The sequence below is a fragment of the Pungitius pungitius genome, chromosome 10, assembly GCF_949316345.1.
Source record: "Pungitius pungitius chromosome 10, fPunPun2.1, whole genome shotgun sequence".
In the NCBI taxonomy this organism is placed as follows: Eukaryota; Metazoa; Chordata; class Actinopteri; order Perciformes; family Gasterosteidae; genus Pungitius; species Pungitius pungitius.
The window spans coordinates 6,884,510-6,907,781 of NC_084909.1; the positions used below are offsets into that span (position 1 = coordinate 6,884,510).

The 23,272-nt window shown below is 44.0% G+C and overlaps 2 protein-coding genes across 5 annotated transcripts; both read right to left on the reverse strand.

Moving 5' to 3' along the window:
• Positions 1-80: 80 nt before the first annotated feature.
• Positions 81-5,076, reverse strand: LOC119228659 (Golgi reassembly-stacking protein 2-like). 2 transcript variants are annotated; one of them, XM_037488487.2, is made up of 10 exons: positions 4,809-5,075; positions 3,803-3,883; positions 3,488-3,691; positions 3,277-3,363; positions 3,061-3,191; positions 2,302-2,434; positions 2,095-2,227; positions 1,848-1,931; positions 1,651-1,770; positions 81-771 (listed from the first exon to the last, which is right to left on the reverse strand). In XM_037488487.2, the coding sequence occupies exons 1-10, from the start codon at positions 4,869-4,871 to the stop codon at positions 560-562; spliced, it is 1,248 nt and encodes a 415-aa protein (XP_037344384.2). In that variant the 5' UTR covers positions 4,872-5,075; the 3' UTR covers positions 81-559. The 2 variants fall into 2 exon arrangements, with proteins under 2 accessions (XP_037344384.2, XP_037344385.2); XM_037488488.2 differs by lacking the exon at positions 3,277-3,363 and having other exon boundaries at positions 4,809-5,076.
• Positions 5,077-9,313: 4,237 nt separating this feature from the next.
• LOC119228694 (glutamate decarboxylase 1) lies at positions 9,314-20,861 on the reverse strand. 3 transcript variants are annotated; one of them, XM_037488555.2, is made up of 17 exons: positions 20,375-20,861; positions 19,471-19,663; positions 17,938-18,000; positions 16,885-17,040; positions 16,273-16,515; positions 16,001-16,091; positions 14,155-14,267; positions 13,734-13,849; positions 13,395-13,474; positions 13,258-13,312; positions 12,889-13,005; positions 12,739-12,803; positions 12,486-12,564; positions 12,247-12,396; positions 12,035-12,142; positions 11,603-11,692; positions 9,314-11,403 (listed from the first exon to the last, which is right to left on the reverse strand). In XM_037488555.2, the coding sequence occupies exons 2-17, from the start codon at positions 19,544-19,546 to the stop codon at positions 11,230-11,232; spliced, it is 1,776 nt and encodes a 591-aa protein (XP_037344452.1). In that variant the 5' UTR covers positions 19,547-19,663; positions 20,375-20,861; the 3' UTR covers positions 9,314-11,229. The 3 variants fall into 3 exon arrangements, with proteins under 3 accessions (XP_037344452.1, XP_037344451.1, XP_037344453.1); XM_037488554.2 differs by having other exon boundaries at positions 19,471-19,667; XM_037488556.2 differs by lacking the exon at positions 19,471-19,663.
• Positions 20,862-23,272: the final 2,411 nt, after the last annotated feature.

Sequence of the window (23,272 nt, forward strand, 5' to 3'; positions counted from 1 at the left end):
TCTTCCCCATTGTGTGATATTACACTGACACTCTGTGGCTGAGTTTAGTTCTGCAGTTACGGGGGCTACCAAGGACGCTCAACGTGATCCTGAAGAATTAAAGGAATAGACCAGATTGAAAAACATCATCCATTTAATAGAGTTAACTATCAATTTAAAAACATTTTTTTGTTATTTTACAAATCCAAAGTCCTTTTGTTTAATGGCTACAGCAAGCAAACCTGCTTTTCTAAAGAAATCCCAATCTAGAATCAGTCAGCTGTTTGTGTGGCTCAGGCACAATACCATCATTGTAGCTGGTAATTGGAGTTTACCCACTGACTGAGACGCACATCTGTGGTTTTGATCATGACTAAGAAATGGACTGGACCAACACATTTCCTGTGAATTAGATGAGGGGTCACATAAGTAGTTCAGGAAATGAAATGGTGACCCTTTAAGTGCTGTTATTTGACCACAGAAAAGGAAAGTAACCTGCACATTAATAGTAAAATGTTAACCCAGATTAATGACACTTTTTAAAACCAAGAGTGTCGACACCATTGTGTCTGTGCTCCTGCTAAGAAGAGTCTGCAGTCATTGTGATATTGATCGATTCGGAGGGGGCCCCTGAGGATGGGACGGGGGTTCTGGTCAGGGAACGGTTCATTGGTATGGTGGAGGAGGGATACGCGGCACTGCTGTGCCGTGTACCAGCAGGAGATGCATTAGCAGCGATTGGTGGAAGAACAAAGTCAGGCAGAGTTCCAGCAGGGAGAACACCTGGAAGACCTGTGGAGCGCGACACAAAGTCATTACCTAGAAGAGACTGACATCGTCCCAAATGTGCACGTTCAAGTATTTATTTTTGTTATTGTGTTTGACTGGGAAGAGGGGGCTACCGCCCTGTAGGTTATTTTAACTATGATTTGCTATTTTTCCAACAGGTCTCTGTCGAAATCACATCTTAGAATACGTCTCAGCAAAATAAAAATAATCTGCATGTTATGCCTTTTGCAAGGGGCGAAGACACACACTCACCAGGCACTTTATCAGGTACACCCGCTGCTTGTTAACACAAATTGCTAATCAGCCAATTACATGGCCACGACTCAATGCATTTAGGCATGTAGACGTTGTCATGACAACATGCTGGGGTTCAAACTGAGCATTAGAATGCAGAAGAAAGGGGATTTAAGTGACTGAACGCGGCAGAGCTGTTGGTGCCAGACGGGCTGGTCCAAGTGCGTCAAAAACTGCTGAGCTGCTGGGATTTTCACGCACAACCATCTGAAGGATTTACAGAGAATGATCCCAAAAATAGAAAATTTCAAGTGAGCGGCAGTCGAGTGGACTAAAAGGTCTTGTTGAGGCCAGAGGAGACTGGGCAGACTGGTTTGAGATGATACAAAAGCAACAGTAACGCAAATAACCAGTCGTTACAACCAAAGAATACATAATATCATCTCTGAACGCGACTGCATGATGTCAATAGACCAACACCTCTGAGCAATGTTTCCTCAGAATTAAGGCATTTTTGAGTGCAAAAGGGGGTCCAACCTTTTACAAGCAAGGTGTACCTAATAAAGTGGACGGTTGGAATAACACCAGTAGTATCCTTTAAGAGTATTTACGATCAACCCCGGCACATCTAGTGGATCATAATAATACCTGCATGTTGAAATCCACCATTTCCAGGCAGCAACACGGGGCCCACATCTGGCAACGTGATACTTAGATTTGGTAAATCAGGAAATGGTGGAAGACCTCCAGGCCTCCAGGGAAGTAAACCTGTGACAAAAATCATTTAAATTTGGCATCCGCAACGAGCCTGTGGAGCTGTGACCTAAAAAGTACTTAGAACAGACCTGGTATTGAGGCAGCAGGGTCGGGAGACAAAGGGGCGCTTCGTGAGGCGGCGGCGTGTCTGAGCGCTGGGACGGCAGCAGCTCCTGCAACAGAGTTTAACAGCGTTATTGCCCGTGTGCTTACACAGTTTGTCCTTTTTTGGGGGTTATTCTTGATTGATGCCCACTCATACGCCTGACCTAATCTGCAACAGGTCAACCGCACACCAAAAACAAAGGATATTTTGAGCAGAATGTGATCGTGTACCGGTCTGCAGATCGCCAACGGAGGCGGCCGGGTGAGAGCTGACCGACACGCTGGCGAGAGACTGCTCTAATCCAGTCAAAGCAGGAGAAGACACAGCCACAGGGACGGTTGGAACGACGGCAGAGAGATGGACCTGGTAACCAAAATGATACCTCAGTGGATGTTGTCAAGAGGGAATTTATTTGCTCGCGCGAGACGCCGAGCTACCTCCGCGAAGCCGTCTTTGGGTAAAGCAGCTGGTCCCAAGGGAGTCCGTGCAGGGAGACGGATCTTCGTGCCCTCTGAGAATGGCAGCGTAGGTATCCTGTGCAGGTAGCCATAGCCAATCCCACACCCTAGACTGGAGAGACAGAACAGACTTTATATTGGCAAAATGACATGGTAGTACAAGATGTAAAACATACTTTTTCTTTGTACCTCTACATAAGATATCATTATGAAACCAAAGGTTCAAAAAGACAAAAACAACAAAACAAGTGCAAAAGTGTCTTTTCAAGTGTTTGGGTTAATCCTTAAGTCCTGTCTGGGAGATGCAAAATGTGATTTTGAAAAAAAAAACAATCAACACGTCTAGTATAAGAGCCGTGATATCCTGCCACTATTAGCTTATAAAATTCCAGAAACCAAAACTGAAAATAATGTTTACAAAATCACCAAACCGAAGACAAATTCTGGCCTAAATCTGAAGAAAAAAATAATTGCATACCAACGATAAAAATAAAACAATGCTTCGAATTCTAGCTGGGAACCAGCGAAAACTAAAGATGTATTGTGTGTATGTCCAGAAGCAAAGGTTGTACCTGCAACATTGTTCCAAATAATCCAAATGTACTGTTTTTGCATGACTGCACAGTGCATTCTTAAAGGGTTTCACATTTACACATTCATTTTCTTAGATGGAAGAAAACAAGAAACCACATAGCGACAAAAAAAAAAAAAAAAAAAAGAGAAAACAATCTGACGTGCCTGCCGTCTCCGCCCCAATCCCCGTTTGGCGTGACGACCACCTCGCGGCAGTTGTCCGTGTCCGTGCTGTAGACGTAGAGCTTCAGCTCCTTCCCCTCGTGGCTTTCAACCACGGAGAACAGGTCCTCGCTCTGTCGACAGAGAAGAGAGATTGGCGGCAGGCAGACTGGTTGCCAACGCGAGGTCGACGTTAGTGCCGACCTGCCAAGCGAGTACCTCGCTCATGACGGCGTCGGTCCCTATGATGTAGTCAGCGTGGGCCCTCAAACCAGCCAGGGCCGCGGGGGAGTTTGGCTCCACTTCCTGAACTCACATAAACCATCTGGTATGAACATGTTAAGGTGACTTCAGAAATAAGCTCATTCATGTTTATCACGCACGATATGTAAAAACACGTCTGCCATGACCTCATCCAGTTGAGACTCACCAAAACGTGCCAAACGTTTTCATTGGCTCCCTCAAAGCTGCAGAAGCGAATGCTGACCCCCAGGAGGCCGTGGCCGCCCCACGTGCTGCTGGGTGTGACCGTCGTCCCCCTCACGCCACGCGTCTTGCTGCTGTACAGCAGCATCTGGATGGGCCGCTCCACGTTCGCCTTCAGCAGCTCTTTCAGGGTGTCGTTGTCCTTGTTCTTTCAAAGATCAAAACATGCAGTCGTCTGTAGCCGCACGTGTTAAAGCGGGTCCAATTTCGCTGCAGTACGTTTTTTTTTTTTTTTTCATTGCAATTATTGTAAACTTACCATTCTATTGTCACAAATGGAAATTATGAAATCAAAGAATGGCTCCAGTCCTGCACGGTGACCGGGGGAGTTCTCTTGCACCTTTGAAGAAAGCATCATTTTAAGCCAATGAAACATTTCAAACTGTGTAAATTGTCCCCCCTGAGATTTAGCTGGAGCAGTTTCCCAAACTTGAATTATAGGGACATAGAAAATTGCAACATCAATGTGACCCAATTCACAATAACCGTGTTCTAAAAATAAAGCAAATTTAACATTTGAATTGACCTGCTTCTTTTGCCTACTGACTGGGTGGGACTTATCAAAACTCTATTGGTGGGGAACCATCGCTATTTTATACCTATAGATATTGATGTTGTGTTTTTTTATGTTAATAGATCAAACTATTAAAAAACATCACTGTTGCTCTCTCTACTTTACATTTAGGATATGCATACTCATTTAATGTAACATATCATGAGGGATATGTTGTGGCAATTAAACCTCCGTGTTCTGCTTTAACAAAATGGATAGAACTCCTGGTGCAAACACTGAATTTAATAATAACATTGACAATATTTGATCCCTTAAATATTTTTTGTGATGGCAATTTTTTTTTTTTTTTACCGAATGAAGGCACCAACCTTTCTACCCGGTTTCATTATACAGCAGCCACACCGGTTTCTCTGGCAACATGTGGCGTCACGACGAGGAAACCACGTGATGTTGTTTACTGCGCATGTCCAAATACGAATTTACCACGTCGCGAAAACTATATACAACGAGTGAGTAAATACACCGGAACGAGTAAAACACGACTTACAAAGATACAACATAATTCATGTTGTATCTTTGCTGACTGGCAAAGGTGAGGAGCTGATAGTGAAAGCCCTCAACAGAACAGCCACTGAATCCATACACACATGTTCATATTTGTAGAACTAACGTTGGCACACACACACACACGCACGCACGCACGCACGCTCCCTCCCCCCTGCCCTTTATTAATAAATAAGCCCGCTCTTACCCTGAGGACGTGGTACCCCTCGCTCCCTCCGCCGGGTATCTCCCCGCTTTGTGTCCCCCCCATGTTGTGTGTGTGTGTGTGTGTGTGTGGGTGGGTGTGTGTGTGTTTGTGTGCGTGGGTGTGGGTGTGTGTCGCCGTGCAGCAGACGGCTCTCCACCGGGTCCGTGGTAACGGCGCGGCGTTGTTTGCTGCGCTTCCTTCCTGGTTTCCAGCACTTCCGCCTTTGGCGCAAACCAATCCAAGCCGTGTGATGACGGCAGACGCGTCTACTGCGAGGCTGTAGAAATCCGGCTAGTAACCAGCGACCTGTGGATTGATCCGCCATAGGGGACCCTCATCGTCAGGGGCCAACAGGTTCGCTGCATTCTTTTGATGCAACTGCATTTGCAAAATTTGCAATGGAATCCGCATGAACACATATTTATTCAAGAATAGTTGTGCTGTGGGTTTGTGAAAAACTCATTGTGCATTGTGATCACATGGTGGATATAAAATAGTGTGCATTGAATAGAAAAAGCTCATGACATATTACTCTTACTTACTTACTTACTAACAATAGAATGAAGATCTGTATTAGTTACTGGCATTATTTGTGGACTAGAGAAGTAATAAAGAGCCCCGACCTTAAATTATCTGCAAGATGAATAATGAGCCCTCTCGTTCAGTAACTTCTTGCCACCACCGATAACCATTAAGCCAAGTGTCAGCTTTACTTTTAAAAGTATTTATTTATTGAGATGCCACCTGCTGTTGATTTGATTGATCAATCACGTCAAAGCAAAAAGCGGAGCCCGGGTAGATGTGAGAGAATCAAATTGTCTGATAATGAAGGATATCATCAGTGCTAAAAAGAACAAGGAGACAACTAGTTGAATATCTCTGTAGTGCAGCAGCTCTTATCAAATAATTTGAAATAAACTTGCACAGCATTGTGATTCTCCTCATCAATCTTCAGTTATCCTGTCAGTCTATGAATCCGCTGGAGCTCACCTTCTCTCTGCAGGCTGATACTTTAAGCTTAGAGTGCATCCTCATTAAAGCGAGGAGATCAATATATATTCTGACGAGAAGATTATATTGTGGTCTGAACCAATATTCCCTTTCGAATAATGATCATTTGACACTAATTGCACAAAGATGTGCAAGAACCCACAATGATAAATAAACGCATTTTGTATTCTCTTGAAAATGAGAAAATCACCAAATATATTTGACTTCTGAAAATGACAGAAAATAATACCATACAAATTTCCAACATGAATAAAATATTTTGTTGTTCCCAAACCGATCTTCACATATTTTATCTACTACCAATGAGAAATAAACTGCAATTCAGCAGAAGCTTGCTGACGCATTAGAACTGTGTGATCGCTGTTCTGGATCAGATTTACACTCCAGTCCGTTCAGTAAAACACAACCAAAGCTGAAAAGTGATGCACCTTCGTTCGAGCAAAGAATACATTAACAAAGCAGTGGCCAGAAATGAAAGTGTCTACAATTAGATGAATGTCTAAGTGTGTGTCCCCCCCACCCCCCCCCCCCCCCCCCCTCCTGCTTGCAGTGGACCGACTCACCGACTTTTCTACAGAGGAAGCGAGGCAGCTGCAAGCATCCAAAGCCGTTGTTGTCCGGGGTCATTTGCTTAATGTCTGCACGAGGTCCTTTTCTGCAGCGTGAGAGGCCCCCACCGTGCTGACATAATGTACCCGTCTGTGCTGGGGAGCAGAGATAAAACGCTAAGCGAATTAGAAAAGCCTGCGTTGAGACGACGAAGCAGCAGAATCACACACCGGTTCAAGTAGTTATCGCCTCATTATTGTTGTTGTTCATCATCTCAATTTCAGCCGCATCAGACAAGTGTTTTCCTGTCCCGCTCTTCCCCGTAGTGCCATTCAGAAAAGAAAGAATGGCCGCAGGACACACTGGAAAGCTTTATAGCACTAAATGACTGTGATGTGCTTAGAGGTTGTTTGGTTCATTTAGTATGCACGATAGCAATCAGCACACAGACACATGGTTAGGGCCGGTGTAATTGCTCCTGGGCTCCTGCTTATTCCTTTAGAAAAATGTCCAACAGAGACATTTAGTAGCAGCCTTTCAACTTTAACAAGCGCCACATTAGGTTGACGCTCCGCAAGCCAAAGAGACAGGTGAGTTACAGTGTCTGGACTATTAATCTCCTGCTTAAAATGTACTTTCTGCCAAGATGAATCAAGCCGCGGACACGCAGTCAATAAGACAAGGCTATTTAGATAAGTGTAACCCATTATAATTACTTTAGAAGCCAGAGGCCTTAATGTGCTACAATTGATTCGTTTTTTTAATGTCATGCTGCTCTTCCTGTTTGAGTTTAAGAATAAAATGAGCATTGTAGTGGCACACCTTTCACACAATTCACACCATTCAGCATTAAATGCAACTTTAACATCCAAAATTCTGCCCATGTTCCCTTGTGGATTGTTTTTTAAGATTGCATTCAGGCTGAATTGTGTATTTGAATGGTGTGTGGAGATGAGAAGGGGGAGGGGCTGGGGAGCAGCCCCCAGTCAATATCATCATCATCATCATCATCATCATTTCATTAGACTTGCCTTACACAATGGGGACGTCGGTATCTGTCAGGGAGCTAATGTGCCAGTGATTCCCGTGGGGAGGTTGATATATTTGGCACTTCTGGAAACCACTGACGAGATTCATGAACTAATGAGAGAGGAGAAGCACAACTGAGAGAGGAAAGATGGCTGAACGACCCATTGAGTGTGTGAGAGTGACCTTTGCCTCCACCTAAAAATACTCAAAACTAATGTCCGCAATGGAAATACAGGAGAAAAAGGCAACGCAACAAGCCGGACGGATGTGATGCTCTTTGTTTAATTTGCGCCGGTGCCAAGTGGGAAATGGAGGGTGAACTGGCCTGTGCGGAGACAGACATTAAGTGTTTCACAGTCTGGTGTTCAGAGCCTTTGTCCACTCATCATTCAGAGACAGAAGCTGCTGCAAAACACAGCGGCTCCAGCTCTTCATTAATTCACCGGCTTGATCTCCTGATCAAAGTTTAATTATGCTTGAAATTACAATTGATGGAGATACTGTGTGATGATTAAAGTACCTCTTAAAATACTACCATATACCAATTTCATAGTCAGTCAAACATCTTCTTTTTAAACTAGACATGCAATCATTTTGATCAGATGTAGCACATTTTCTGAAACCTTTAACATCAGGCATTTATAGCAATTACCTAAATTTTGACAAATAATCAGAGTCGAATGCCAAGTTCCATTTTCATTCAACTATTATCAAATTCTCCAACACCTGCTTCCAAATTGGCCGAGACATTACCCTTCGGCAGGTCTAACTGTCAATGACAAAACAACAAATTCTCTCCCTTCGGATGCGGGAGGAAGTCATGGGTTATTATTTCTATTTCCCCATTACCTCAGGCCTTTAATCCTCTACTCCCTGTAACCTCACACAGATCGTTACAGCAGCCGGCGACACCGGCTGCTGTAACGATCGCTGCACCCGAGCATGAAACAAAGAAGCAGCGTCCGTGGTGGAGGATGGGGGGGGGGGGAGAGCGGGTGGAGCAGCCGGTCCCTCTACGGCTGTGGCGAAATAAAACGCAGCCAGGCGGAGCCTCGGAAATGGGCCCCCCGCCGAAAGAAATGTTAGGAGAGCACAGTCTAATGTGTTTTGTGATAAACATCTTAAAGGTGTGAGTGATGAGAGGAGAGATCTGAGCTGTGAGATGATCAGCCAATAAAAATAAAAATAAATCCCTCCAGGGTGATTAATCGGACCAGTGGTTGGTTTGGAAGATGTACGAGAGAAAAAAGAGGGATATGTGCATATTTACCTAAACTCACAGGGTTAGGGTTAGGATTTTAACTCCAATGTTGTCATTGTTGTCCTGGAGACCAAAGGCCTTTTTTACCACCTCATGAAGTCAAACAAAACAAACATCTTTAGCGTTGTTTTATCACAATAACACTTCGTGACTTCTCTTTCACGACAAGGGCCTTTAATCATGATTTTGGAAAAGTGACGTGACGTTTTTTATCTTCTGTGACTGTTTAGTGTCGGCAGGTTCCCCAAACAAAGGGGGATCCCCAAGAATAGCAGATAATGGATCCGAATTTTAGTTTGTTCAGAAAGGATTGAACAAAATAACAACATGTAGGATATTGTAGATTTCTTTTCTTTGTGACAGATATTTTAACAATCCGACGGAATATTTATTTGCTCGTGCATATTATGTGTAAAACGGGTAATAAAACAGTAATAACAATGCTTCATGCTCATTTCTAATAAGACCTTTTTGTGGCAAAGTGGAGGTTTCAGCTAAATAATTGTATAGATGCGTATTTTAAAAGTCCAGGAGAATAACAGAACATGAATTTATGTAATAACATTTTATTGACTTCACGAGTAAAAATGTTCAGCCTACACATGTATTTGTCCTTTTAAAAACTGCAACAAAAAAAACCCAGAAATCATACAGCTCATGTCTTTATTAGTGCTTTATTAATACTACTCTGCAAATGATGGCATGAAGTTAAAGTGCCCACATTGAATTTAACAAGGGGTGTTACATCCCGCTAATTAAGGAATGCCAAAATTTCAACAAAACGTATTACAGCAGCAAACATTGTGCATTTCATGGTTTAAGCTAAATTCTTTGTAATAAATAACTTAAATTTATCACATAGTTATTCTCAACACTACAATGTTACTATCATTTGAGCATTTTACGACAAACAAAATGTGGCTTATTGTATTTTTACTCCACTTTAACACATTATGATACAGACAATCATTCGGTCTAGAGAAACAAAAGCTGCCCCGTCATGGCGGTCTCAGCGTTGTGCTTTCTATCCTGAACAAGGCACCGGCAGAAGCAGCCGCCAATCCAGTCATGCTTCCCCCCACAGGAGGCCAAGTGTCTGGACGGTATTCCGTCAGTGAATCACAACGACATTGCACAGTTACACAGATTGCACTAAAGTTAAGGGCGGTAAGTTAAGCGGTGGTGGAAATTCTGTCCACGTAAGAAATCGAAAGTATCTCAAGCTCGTTTCGTGATTAAGTGGGTTCTTACAAACTTAAACACAAATCATAAAGAATACACAAATCATCAAACACGAGCCGTGAGTTCAGACTGCGCGCAGTGTTCCCTCTCCCTTAGAGGAGCAGGGAGGTCTGACCCGGCTTCTTGGTGAGAAGAGAAGCTTCAGTACAACATCAGAGAGGTCCCTGTCGTCCACTCAGAAGGACACTCCTGCACATAATAACTGGAGCACTTCACAGGTGTGTGGGAATGCACACTCCGAGGCCCCCTGTCACCCACCTCAGTTACGGGTAAAAGGAGAACTCACAGTGTGCAATAAGATCAGCTTTTCCCCCAAACACACAAACATCTGAATCCATCCGTCAGGAAGAATAAGGGGCGTGTTCCTGAATGAACCTCAACCCTTCTTTGGTTCACAAGTACACTAAAATGATTCAATGCTGTTCCAAACATTGTGATATTGTACAGCAGGGTTTCCCATAACGAAGCATACATTACAACTGGAACCGAACAGCAGGTAACCTATTCACAATGAGGACCTCTGAATATAAACAAAGTGATTCATCTATTACATACTATACTCTAAGGTCAATTCAGATATAGGATTTTTCTCACCGTAAAACTAGGACACATTTGGCACAAAGGCAATTTAACAATACTATACACAATCTACAAAAAAATCTCTAGAAACACAGCGACCAAGTACAATGACTGTGTTTTATATATATGTGTAATATCAAAAGGAAATAACAGATAGGGAACAATGTGGCGGTCCGTCTGGCTTGATAATGACACAGACGACATAAAGCACCGACAGTCAGTACATACATTATGCTATAACGTTCCCTACATTGTGCTCTGATACTTGTAAAAAATATTTTGATCTCATTCTGTTTTTACCGACCATCCCATTGTAAAAGTAAGTATATTTTGAATAGCTCCTCTAGAAAAAGAATCATTCAAAAGCTCGGATATTGTTGCTAAGTTTACATAAGAAAGTAACCTGTGTAAATCTCATGTAATTACCATTATTTTATACAGGTTCATTTCCAGTTAACAGGGTTTAGCAAGACTACCCGTGTGCTGTTGTGATTCTCTCACAGATGCGTCCTTATTACTCAGATGACCTTGTGTGCAGATGTTTTGACTATACGTCATCGCTGATGAAGACAGAAGAGACAGAGAAGAGACACACACTGCATGTTATTTCTTGACACGTCGCCAGAGACGATCCGGGAGTAACATTCAACGTCCTCGTGAGGCCAAAGGGGGAAAAAATGACGCCGAGCTCGGTGCTTTACGGAGTCGCGAAACGTCCTTTGGGGGTAAAGCGGCTTTGGGGCGCGGCTCTTACAAGTCGCCGCCCAGTCGCTCGATCTCTTCGATCACGAAGTCTACGTCTGACCTGGTGGCAGCGGGGTTTGAGATGACCATGCGGAAGAAGTTGACCTTGTCTCCCTGCGGCTGGTAACCCACCATCGTGCTCCCGGACTCCATCATCATTGCCTTGATCTTCGGGGCCACCTGTTGCGGGGAAGAGAAAACGAAGAAAAAAAAACGCACCGCGTCAAACATCCAAATTCCACCGAGCACCAGCAGATGGGATCTGGAATTTCACCGTGTGATTTCCGAAAATCTGAGTAGACGATGTGTGGCTCCGTCTGAGAGGGGCAGGGGAAGTGGACGTGTATCTTCATACAAAGACAGATTGATGAGTCGTCACCTTGTGCAAACCCTCCCGCCTCTCGTCGCCATCGGGTAAGCCGCGCAGACTCGGTGGGATGTACCAGAAACACACATTAGTGTGCTGCGGCTGATAAGAGAAAATAGGAACAACGTTTGTGCGCAGCGGCGATAAAAGAAAAACACCTTCTGTAATTTCGGCGTCTCTTGTCAACTTGTCAGCAATGCAAAGCGGTCCAATCAATCCCAGAAGCACGTTAAGATATGAAATACACTGCAGTTGTTTATCACGAAAGAAAGATGGTGTCCTGTAAAGCAGAACAGCTCAGATAATGAGTGTAATATAGACAATGTATCTTTGTTGCCGCAGCTGATCAGTATCCAACGAATTAAGATTCTGATTAATCTGACAAATTAGCACTTAGTGTTTGACTGAGACATTTTTTTGTGGACGATGACGCGATGCACTCACCTCTCCATCGAACACCATCTCGAAGCCCTCTCGGTTTTTCACTTTATTGTAGAGGTGCGCTGACAGATCCAGGCAGTTGTCGATGTGCTGTTCAAATCCTATTGTTCCCTTTTAGGTCGACGAAAAAGAACCAAACAGAAAGCAAAAGAAACTGTTACCGTCACATCCAAGATAACGCGGGATCGGCAGCGGCTCAGTGATGAAATTCCCACCTTCGCCTTCCACATGAGCCAGAACTTGAAGATGTCGACGTGCCGCCCACACTGAATGGCCTTGTCGCCCGTATCGTACGTGATGTCGTACTGTTTGTCTGGCTGGAAGAGGTAACCGGCGCACATGGAGTTGCATCCCTGTAGCAATCCCTGCGATGGAGACAGTGTGGTTATCGACCACGGGGCACCGAGCAGTTATCATTGTCCCGCGGGCGCAGAAGTGAAAAACACAGTCTCACCCACTCTCTGACCAGAACGGCAGAGCACTGCAGCGGCACTCCCATCATTTTATGCGGGTTCCAGGTGACCGAGTTGGCCCTGCGCGGACGACGAAGCGGTAAAACATAGTTTTGTGTGCGCGGGTTTGTAATGCTTGTGCGTCCAAACTGGTGGACAGCCCCCCCCGGTTTAAAAAGCACATTCCTCCCCCCCGTCCCCCATGCAGCGTTTCTAACCCTTAGGAACAAAGCTCATGTCCGGCGCCCTTTTTACCTCTCTATTCCATTCAGCTTGTGTTTGTGCTTCCTGGACATCAGCAAGCCTCCTCCCCAGGCACCCTGCACAGGGCGCAACACATGCACAAACAGTAAGGACAACAATGTCTGCGATGGCTGAGTTGTTCTGCAGTGAAGGTCGCCTTACGTCCACGTGAAGCCACATGTTGTACTTTTCACAGATGTCTGCAATCTCATTGATGGGGTCAAAGGCTCCATAGACGGTGGTCCCAGCGGTGGCGTTCACAAACATTGGAACGTACCCCTTGCGAACCAAAAACACCAGAAAGACATTTGTTGAAACTCTGAGCGGTGTTCAAGTTGTTATGTTCATCCTGCCCTGTGATTGCTGGGAACAAAGAGACGAACTAAAATATACATTTTTTTGTATTCATTCTGGAGAGAAGCAATAACCCCACTGAAATAGAAACGCTGCTCTGATACAAGCACACAAGTAAACTACCCTGCTCTGCGGAATGATCGTACCGAGTCTCAGGCATCGGATGAGTTAATTCACCTTTTGCTTGGCCTGTATTACTTTTGCCTCCAAATCAGCAGGAATGACCCTCCCCCTGGAAAAAATGAAAAACACATAGAATATCAATATATTTTTACCTTTTTGATCAGTATGTGGGTTCAGCATGTGAAACAAACCTCTTATCTGTGTTCAAAAGGATCAGGTTCTCAGTCCCAAAGCCCAGAGCCGCGCTGGCTTTCTTGATGGAGTAGTGGCTCTGCAGGAACAGAAGTTGGATCAATTTGGTGGGAATTAATCACATTCATGCTCCTGCGAGACGTAAACGTGACAACGAAGCTCTCGAATGTCTTTAAGTTGACTGTTGATGGAATAACTCTGCTGGATGGATGGGGGCTTTGTTACATGAGTTTTGGATGGTGATGGGTTTGTGAGGTCAGGATTGTAACATCTGTATGCACACAATGTTCACAGTCACGTGATGATGGCGAAGTAACACAAAGGCGGAGCGGACTAACGTGCTCTGAGGTGAAGAGGACCAGTCTGGGTGCAGCTGCCATGCCTTTGGTCTTAACTTCAGGGAAGAACTTGTATCTGGCAATCATCACACTGTACATGTTGGAGATTGCTCCTCCTGTTGAGACCAAAAGTGGGACAAAGTCAGTACGTTATCTAATGCACATTTTAGTTATTTCACCTGAGAAAAATGTTTTGTTTTTCAAATATTTGTAAGATAAAATATAAGTTTTACTCCACTTTTTATACATTTATTTTATAACTTTTATAACTCCACAATATTGAGATTTTAAATGCATGTTTTGCTTAATGAGTACTTAATTCAATTTTAATGACAATATTGAGGCAATTTACAGTGTGGTATTGACACTCGATGTAAAATGTGAGGCCTCAGAGTTATTGAGGTACTGGTTTGACTCTGACCTGGAGAAAATATCCCATCGCCCTCTCCATCAGGCCAGCCCACCATCTCCCTCATCTTTTTCAGAGTCAGCTGCTCCATGAGCACAAAGACAGGGGCGATCTCATAGGTAAACCTTGAACAAACCCAAAATAAATGAAGACTTTAATATGCAATGGAAGCATAAATGAACAAAGAGTTTAATATTATTTTTAAAAGCGTGTTTTGCTGTGTGTTCATGAAACGGTAGAATATGAATACTATAGTTTTCTCTCAGCTGTTCAAATCAATTAAGTTTCTATATGAACTCCAGTCTGTAGTGGAGACCGATGGGATCTATATGAAATACACTGATATTTAACAACATGCATTTGTACACAGCACGGTTACTGAGCATGCAGCTCACACAAAGACATCAGCATCTTGTTGTCTTGGAAATACAGCAAATGCCCACAGTGAAGTCACATCAGGTCTCTAATAAGGTCTGCAGTTACAACCGCAAGAGCAACACTTTTCAGATGTCTTTGAATTCGACTTTCCGAGAAAGTCTTTGTATGTTTTAGCCGCCCGTGTATTTAATTTGTCCCGGTTTTCTGAAACTAAATGGAAACCCCTCTGCCTCAGAGGAGAGCGCAGTACATTTGGAATTACAGCGCGGGAAGGATCATCCATCTTCTCCCGACCAATATTCTTACAATTACATAAGTAACTGTCTATTCATGCAAAGAAAGTACATTAATCAGCAGAACAATGCAGAATGTTGAATTGTGCCCAAAGCATCTTCAGTATGAAGAGGAAAAGAAAATAAGCAAGTCAGATGCCACTTAGCAGATGTCACACATTCATTTCACCACATGTATTATTATGTGATTATGTGAGACCTGGATGTGATTGTCAGTCTATTAGTGTCAATCAATATCTGCCAGGGGTAATTAAGGTTGATGCAGTAATTAATGAAGGTAAATTGCAAGTATCAAAGCAGCCTCCACCCTCGATGCTGCCAGTGTCGTCACATGAGATGTTAGAAACATTCCTACTCGACACCGGTGTGAAATCATTAAACAGGACATTTATCAAATAATACTTGCAAGCAGGAGACAGGAGGCTACTCAAAGGTTTTCTTCTTCGGAGCAGGAATGTATAGTTGGAAGATAAATATAGACCAACGGGGGAAGGGAGGTAATCGACCTTGGATGTAGACGATATAAACACTGACGCCCAAACAACTTGATTATCAGTTGACCCAGAACACAACGTGCCCGTGGGAGAGAGAGAGCACAGACTTTGAGTCGTCTAACTGATATTGAAACACTATTTAAGTTCCCCCACCGTGCATCAAAAACGCCTCGGACACAAGAGTCGTGAAAAATCCAGACCGTTTAGTGTCCCAAGCTCTTCACTGAGGCCCAGCGTCCGATGGGGAGAGGCTCTCTCCGCCCTGCTGGCATCGTCATGTCGCAAGAACAAGTCAAAACAAAGACCCGTGTAAACTGGGAACGCAAATCAATACGCAATGCAATTTCCCCCGAGGGCTGAATTATGTCTCCACGGTCCCACAGGCCAACATTCACAATTACAGTAGCTGCGCAAATGTCTTTTTTGTTTTCCCCGCTTGATGGACAGTCTATTAGAGCAAACACGGTGCTGTGCGACAGTAATTACTGTATGTCACTACGCGGATTCCTCGTACTGAGGGACCCTATTCTGCCTCGGCTGTTTAAATACAATGACAAAAGGCCTCGGAAATAAAATGAATCTAATGAGTTCCAAACTGGATCTAATTGTTATTGCTTGAATCTCAAATAGCATGCCAGTTTCAATGGAGAGGAATCCTGATCCTGTTAAATAACACTATCACACTATACTCACATGTTGGTGTTGGCTGTAGAGGTAAGCCACTCCCCTGCCAACCCAACGATATCTAATCCAGTGGACAGCTGGTTAAAGAACCGGGGGTGACCTGAGATTGAAAAAGGAGAACATAGAAGCAACATAACGCCCCTGAGAACAAGTAATCATTGGAGAATACAGGAGGGAGAGAAAATGGCTCCTCCGTAATCATTAGACTGGCCGCGTAAGCTAATGGGAGTTATTGATGGCTGCGGGCCTCGCTGCACGCCTTTAGGCCTCTTTGTTCTCACCTGTTCTCACTCCATACTTCAAGGTGTCCCTGCAGTCCACCAGGATCTGCTCCAGAGACTCGGGCTGGTCAGAGAGCTCCAGGTTGAAGCCCTCCATGCCCTCCAGCAGCTGGTGCGGGTGGTGGAAGTCCAGAATCTTGGTGGATCTGTCAAAGGTCTTCCGCACGTAGTTGGTGAGGATTTCCACAACCTCCAGCAAAAACTGCATGGTCGGCTCCTCTCCGTTTTTGGCAGGCAACAGGTCTACAATATGACCAGAGTCTGGTTATCTCAAATCCACCCCCTTCATCTGTTTCAATCACTTTCACTTTCCTTGATTGAGTTTTGTCAGTTGCAAATAACTTTCCAATCAATTTTATTTTTTATGTGAAATATGTTCAAAAGCTGGGTTAAAAGCAGGATTAAGTAATTAGTACAGTAAATACAGTTCCATAATTAATTACTGGATGATCATTTTGGCATTAGTCATCTGTTTCACCAGCAGATTATTTAGCACCTTCTCAAATATTTGCAGAAATACATCCACACAATGTTGGCTTTTTCAAAGTTGTAAGTGTGTAACCTTGCCATTCCATAATAATAAAACACACTGCATCCTTCCTGTCGGCCTACCGCTTGCGAACATGTTGGAGAAGTCGTTCTCCGTGCGCCTGAAATGCGCATCTTCTCCCGCGTTATCGCAGGACATCAGGTTCCTGGCTGCGCGCTCTTTGAAGGAACTCACAATCCGGCTCCTTTCCTCCAGATTGTTGTTCTTCTGCAGAAACCCTAAAGGATCACAAGAAGGTGAGGTGTCCGCAGGGTGACTGCGCCCCACCGCCCCACCCCATGCATGCTGAGGACAGACGCGTTGTGACTAAAGGGCCTGCTAATAATTATCCTCTCTCTCTCTCTCTCTCTCTCTCTCTCTCTCTCTCTCTCTCTCTCTCTCTCTCTCTCTCTCTCTCTCTCTCCATTAGAAAAGGGTCTCATCCTGCTCGGGGATCCCAGTGGGCGGGTGGTGAGGGTGGGGGGGGGGGGGGGGGGGGGCTCTGTGGGAGAGTGGCCGTATAGGTGAGCGTGTGACATCAACATCTAACTCCAATCAAGACAAAACAAATGATCATGTAGTGTCTACGCGGTCCGATAAGGTTCATCTCTACAGCCTGGTGAGGAGAACGAGAGTCCACACGCGTGGAGAGCGTGCAACACTCACACGTTTAAGACGTTCACCCAGTTTCCCCTGATGTGTATCCTAGCAGACGGCAGCTTCTCCCCCGCATTGTATTTTGAAGCGTTATACGGTCTTGGGTAATTACGTGTCCTTAATGAAACCAGCGGAACGTGTCGGTCAGAAATACCAGAAAGTGGCACTGCGCACTAGTGCGTGACATTCACCACGAGGGTAGGTGTCGGCCCGCCCTTGCTTGGTTTGGTAGGAGAGAAGCTGGAAAATCCATTTTCATTAGCTTCAACTTAATTGATTTTTTTTTTGCAGTTGCACAAATTGCATTTTATTTTCAATTAAATATCACTCTTCACATATCACATTTAATCATTCCCAAAATATTGGTAAATCGTAACAAGTTGCGAGGCCATGAACACGTTTGGACACAAAACAAACATTTTTCTTATCTCTTCCTGACAATTCACACCCTTTGCGTATAAAAATAAATTCTAACTTACCACATATCTTCATGCCCAATTTCCTTGTACATCCATGGGCAACTCCACACCAGGCGTCGTAGCCTGAAAGCATTACTTTTAAATTAGAGGCCCTCAAAGTCATTCTTGAAGAAGTGAATGTTAAAAGCATATAGAGACACAAATTAAGTCGAGTGATGTCCCATGATGAAACATAAACAGCCAGCATGGGCGTCATGCGACCATTTCCGCACTGAACCAGCACTCACCGCCCCCCCCCCTGGATCTGGATCCAGCCTATCATGTCACCATTCTCAGCCTATAGCGAGGACTTCAAATGAATTAGGTACCCGTTTGGAACCTTGCCAGGCTAAACATTTTAATTCACGCTGGCTAAAATGCGAGCGTCGGTGGACACGAGCCGGCTGGTCGGTGACAGATAGAGAATTACTGCGTTATCAAGGGCCTCCAGCCAGAGAGGGGATGGGGCACCTCAGAGGGGAAGCGACCAAGTCTTTAAAAGCAGCAATTTAGAGGAGGATAGGAGGGGAAGGGGGAGGGGGGAGGGGGGGGGGGGCAGTCCCATTCCCACATCCTAATTCAACCCCTTGCTCTGGATCATTAGATACATCATTGCCGTGCTCAGCTTGTCGGAGGCACTTCAATTCAGACCGCACAATGATTTATTTTTTATTTATTTTTTTGCAGAGGGAAAGGGATGGACAACAAAAGGGACAAGTATAAAGAACAAAAAGATAAGAAAATAAACAAGAACCAGATGTACCGACAAACAACATTCAGACCAGGCAATTCTTTTTCGCAGAGGTGCTGCTGGATGAAGGCAACATGCATGGGCCTAACATGATGCTGTTTATCTGCAGCTGTAAAACAAATAATTCAAAAACTGGTAGGAATAAATAGCTCTATGTTTGCACTGCACAGAAATGTAATGTAATATTTTATATTCAATATTGTAAAAAGCCCTATTGACTGTGTCTGGGGCACATCCTGCAACATGGCTTTAGATCTCTATTCATTGAAAGGATCAGGCTCCTTTTTTCTCTTCTTTTTTTCAATCAGCTGACAAAAACAGGACTGGTGGAGGAAGGTTTCTACAGTGCCCCTTCTCGACGAATACAATGCTTAAGTGTACCATTGAATATGGCTGATTATTAGCCAATTTAGGGGCAATTTAAATTTTTCCATGCGGGCACTTTATTCAGCCAGAACACATTTAGCCAAAGAACACGAATGAATTAATTCACCACCCTAGGCCAAAAATAATTAGACCATATAATAATCATTAGTACTTTTTGTTACATTTCGGTGGTGGTGGTGCAGCCTGGGGCTTGTCTCTCAGGCTCATTGCCTTCAGTGGGACCACAGCGGAGGAGACCGGGCTCCGGCCGCCAGCATCACCACATGCAGCGATGATTTGTGACAAAGAAAGCCTTTTCAAATGACAGCGACCAACACCCCCCCACCCCTATTCTCTCCCACAACGACGTGATGAATGGCAATGCCCACAAAGTAAATAGCACACGTGGAATAGCATTTGATCTGTGATGGACCTACTTGAGCCCGGTGGTCGTAAATTGGTCGAGTTGGGATCCGGCTCGCCGCCAGAGGAGGAGGGCGCAGCCGCCGCCATCACCCTGTCCCGATGTCCTCACTTCAGAAAGCCTGGTCGGTTTTTAGTTTTTTTTTTTTTTTTAATTCCCCCAAAAATGTATCTTTATAGCCAATCAACCATGACAAGTAGCCCCAGCTGCCTTGCAGGGGGGAAAAGAGGGAACATTTTAAATAGCTGCCTCATTCACTCTTTTTTTTCCACAATGAAGAGATGCTAAAGTTGGGGACACAGACCTGTAGACAACAAGTACTCAGTCTGCCTGACAAGTTTAAACAGTCGGTAAAAATGACCGAACAAAGAGGATGATCATAAATCCTCAGTTCACAGAAGACAGAAGAAATCCTCACTTGAGCCAATAACAGGAGCCTGTTGTATCAGCACCACATCTTGATCCTGCTCAAAGTGGCTGATGCTTAACAGCTGCCTCACCGCTTCATCTTTGTCCGCCACATAATTAATAGCACAGCATCAATTGTTACATAGCTCATGCTATTATATAATATAATGACTGCATGCAAAAACCAAACAAATAGAATCCCACAAAAGAGCACAATATTTCCTGCAATATTCAAATTCATAATATGGCCTATGTGGTCAGCTTTGGTCCGAGCCACACAAATATCAGCTCAAGGTGAATATTGTATTGCTGAACGACATGTACCGGTTATTTTAAGGCTGAAAGAATTGAAACAATTAAACATGTGCAACATAATGCAATAATTCAAAAAATACACCGACTGACTGTGTAGACCTCATTGAGCACCTGTTAGAGCATCTCCAATGACAATTAAGAAGATGGTCTGCTTTGGACTTGTTAGAGCAGAAGAGTGAAATAAAGCCACCTACCGTGATAATGTGGGTCCAGGTGAACAAGTGCTGTGCCTCACTATTAAAAAGTGACTCCTCTGTCCGGAAGGAGAGACTCTTTGAACCACTCCGAGAAGAAGAAGAAGAAGACAAAAAAAGCCTCAGCTCCCTGTTGGGTTCCACACAAGGTGACCTTGCTCTTGTTCTGTGCGTGTAGGTTTGATTCGCGTGACATTTAGACCGAGCCCCGTCTGTTCATCGTCCGTTGCGCACGAATGGACCTCCAAAGGTGCCGCTCATTGGCGGAGCGGATGCGTCTGCAGGCGAGTCTGCAGGGTTTCACACTGAATGGCGCCGCTTTCGGCCCCTTAAGTGGGACTTCTTTTTTCTGTCTTTTTCTTTTTTTTGTGGAAGTGTTGATTGCCTTCGGATCTGTTTAGTTCTGGTCTGGAATCCTGGTCACGGACGCGGACTCGAAGTTTGATGATATGAGCAACACATTACGTGAGGAGGGATCGGAGAGGAGAGGAGGGGGTGTGAGTGGGAGACGGGAGAGAAGGGGGGGGGGGGTCGCGGGTTTTGTTCTTTGTGGAAAAAAACAAGAGGACAACCGTAATGACACAATCACGTGCCTCAATACGCATTTAACGGCTTTTATTATTTATTAACCGCACCAGAAAATGTTTTGCTCTGCCTCTCTGTCGCGACATTATGAACTGAGATTTTTTTTTTAATAACGTCGGAAGATGATGTCACCGCGAGTGGTCATTACCTCCATAATATGCATCTGCCACAAACATCTTGATTCCCCACTTTTTGGACACTCAGGGTTTTTAAAAAAAAAAAATTATGGTGAAGATGTAACCCACGACGTGACACATTGGATGGAAGCCACGAGGTGGCAGTGAGAAACCAAGAATGACTCGTGCAGGAGCAGAAATGGGCCACTCCAGATATACACTTCATGCAGCTAATTATAAATCGACCCATTAATCTGGAACGCGCCACCATCATGTACGTGCACGCGGGGACACGAGTGGACACACAAGAGACGAGCCGATGACAAGCCACCATCCGTCTGTGGTGAGATGTGTTATCTCTTGTGTCATGAACCTGATCAGAGGTCAGTTTGTCAAAGAGACACGGTTTGCGGACCGTGACGCGTGTTTCCAGCAGTGGGCAGCTTTCCAGTCGTTCTCCTGCTTCTGAAGGCCGCTGTCCAGCACTGACTTGTCTAAAGCAACGGGGCAGACCTGGAGACGACAAATGTTCAATGAATAAGAACATAACGAAGACTAGATTTTGAGAAGAGGCTGGATCCAGTGCAGGATCTGCCTTAATAGGTTCTATCATAATGTGTGCTTTGAAACAGGTACCATCTGCTACAAATTGTCCTTTTCCAAAATCTTCTGTTCCCTTCTATCCCCATACTGCAGCTCAGCAAATAAACATTGTCTGTGGAGAAACAAGGAGGGAATCTCATTATGAAATTACTGTCATTTCACAGCATCTAAGACCGACTGCTGAGGACTCATTCAGCCTCAACTGAACTCGTAAGACTGCACATAATAAAGATCCTGGATTTTGTCTTTTTACCCGAAACAGGAGAAATAAATATAATGCATGTCAGTGTCTGTATTAGAGTTGAAAAAAGGTACCAAACGTTTTAGGCTTTAGGACCTGTTTTTTTGGGCCTAAAGGTCTGAGATAAATTGTTGTTTCATTTTCCAGCTTGATGTACAATCGATGCTCTTTTGCAACAAATTATCTTTTTCCTTGTCACATAGTGTTACACACTTGTCCCTCGCTAATATCTTTCACAAGGTCTTTGAAGAGAGGCCACCCTGCAGTGATAACGACTGAGGGAGTGATGTAAAAAAAAACCAACAATAAATGATGTCAAAACCAAAGGGGTGGGGCTGTTTTTCCTATCGTGGCTGTATGAAATTGCCCACAAGATGGGGCATAATCAAAATGTAGAGTGTGAGAAAGAGAAGGTGGGGAGGAGGAGTGCCAGGGAGAACAGAGTACTTCTTTATTTGTGTTTGTTCTTCATTTCACTGCCGATGAGAGCAGAATCTGACTTAAAGAAGTAGAGGTGTCTGAGTTGTGGCTGATCATAAGGCAGAGAAAAGATACAAGAAACCTCTTTGAAAAGATTAACATTCGCCCGTCTTGTTGTTTCTTTCTGAGCCGTCGGGTGTATTTCCCCTCCCTGTCACATGGTGTCTCACTGTTGGGCCTCGCATCTTGTAAACTGAACATCGTTTTAGTTCCATCTTCTATTCAAGAAGCACCCACGCATTGACCGATTGGGTTTGCCTTGAAGAAATAGTCAGAATAAATTGATCACTAAAACACTAAAATGATCTTTCTGACAAGGCTCTGTCTGTAAGTCTATGATTTCAGTACTGCTAGGAAAACATGGGAAACGCTGCACTGTGTGTTGATCTCGTTAAAGGCAGGTGAAACTGTGATAACATCGGCTGTCATCATGTGGGACAGTTTCAACCACTGGGTCCAAAAAAAAGTTACATTTACTCAAGTACTTAAAGGAGTATTTACATTTGATAAAACTCAATACTTTACACGTAATTGACGGTTACACTTCGTGCACATATAATAATCTGCTAAAATACAGCCCGTTGGTTATTTGTTGTTGTTGTTCTTTAACTCTTTTACAAAAAAGTGACACAGGGGTTTATCAGAGATCCTTTTTTTGTTTGTTTCTAGAACATTTTCAGCGATGAAGTAGCAGAAGCACTAATGTTACTCTGTGTGGAGGTCTGGTTTTAACAAAGTGCAATTTACTGGCTTGTTCAGAATCGTCCCCTAAATGCTCAGAAACGATGACTCATTTTTGGTGCGAGTTTGCTATTAATTTAACATTAATAAATGAGTTGTCTTTTCCTATTCGGTTCCAGTATGCTCAAAGTG

Excerpts from the sequence above, each read along its gene's own strand:
- LOC119228659 (XM_037488487.2), bottom strand. The coding sequence starts at position 4,871 with ATGGGGGGGACACAAAGCGGGGAGATACCCGGCGGAGGGAGCGAGGGG. Across the intron at positions 3,692-3,802 it reads CCATTTGTGACAATAGAATG|AACAAGGACAACGACACCCT; the intron begins GTAAGTTTACAA and ends GATCTTTGAAAG. Across the intron at positions 3,364-3,487 it reads AAAACGTTTGGCACGTTTTG|GAAGTGGAGCCAAACTCCCC; the intron begins GTGAGTCTCAAC and ends ATGTGAGTTCAG.
- LOC119228694 (XM_037488555.2), bottom strand. The coding sequence starts at position 19,546 with ATGGCGGCGGCTGCGCCCTCCTCCTCTGGCGGCGAGCCGGATCCCAAC. Across the intron at positions 18,001-19,470 it reads TTTACGACCACCGGGCTCAA|GCTACGACGCCTGGTGTGGA; the intron begins GTAGGTCCATCA and ends TAATGCTTTCAG. Across the intron at positions 17,041-17,937 it reads ATTGGGCATGAAGATATGTG|GGTTTCTGCAGAAGAACAAC; the intron begins GTAAGTTAGAAT and ends GTGATCCTTTAG.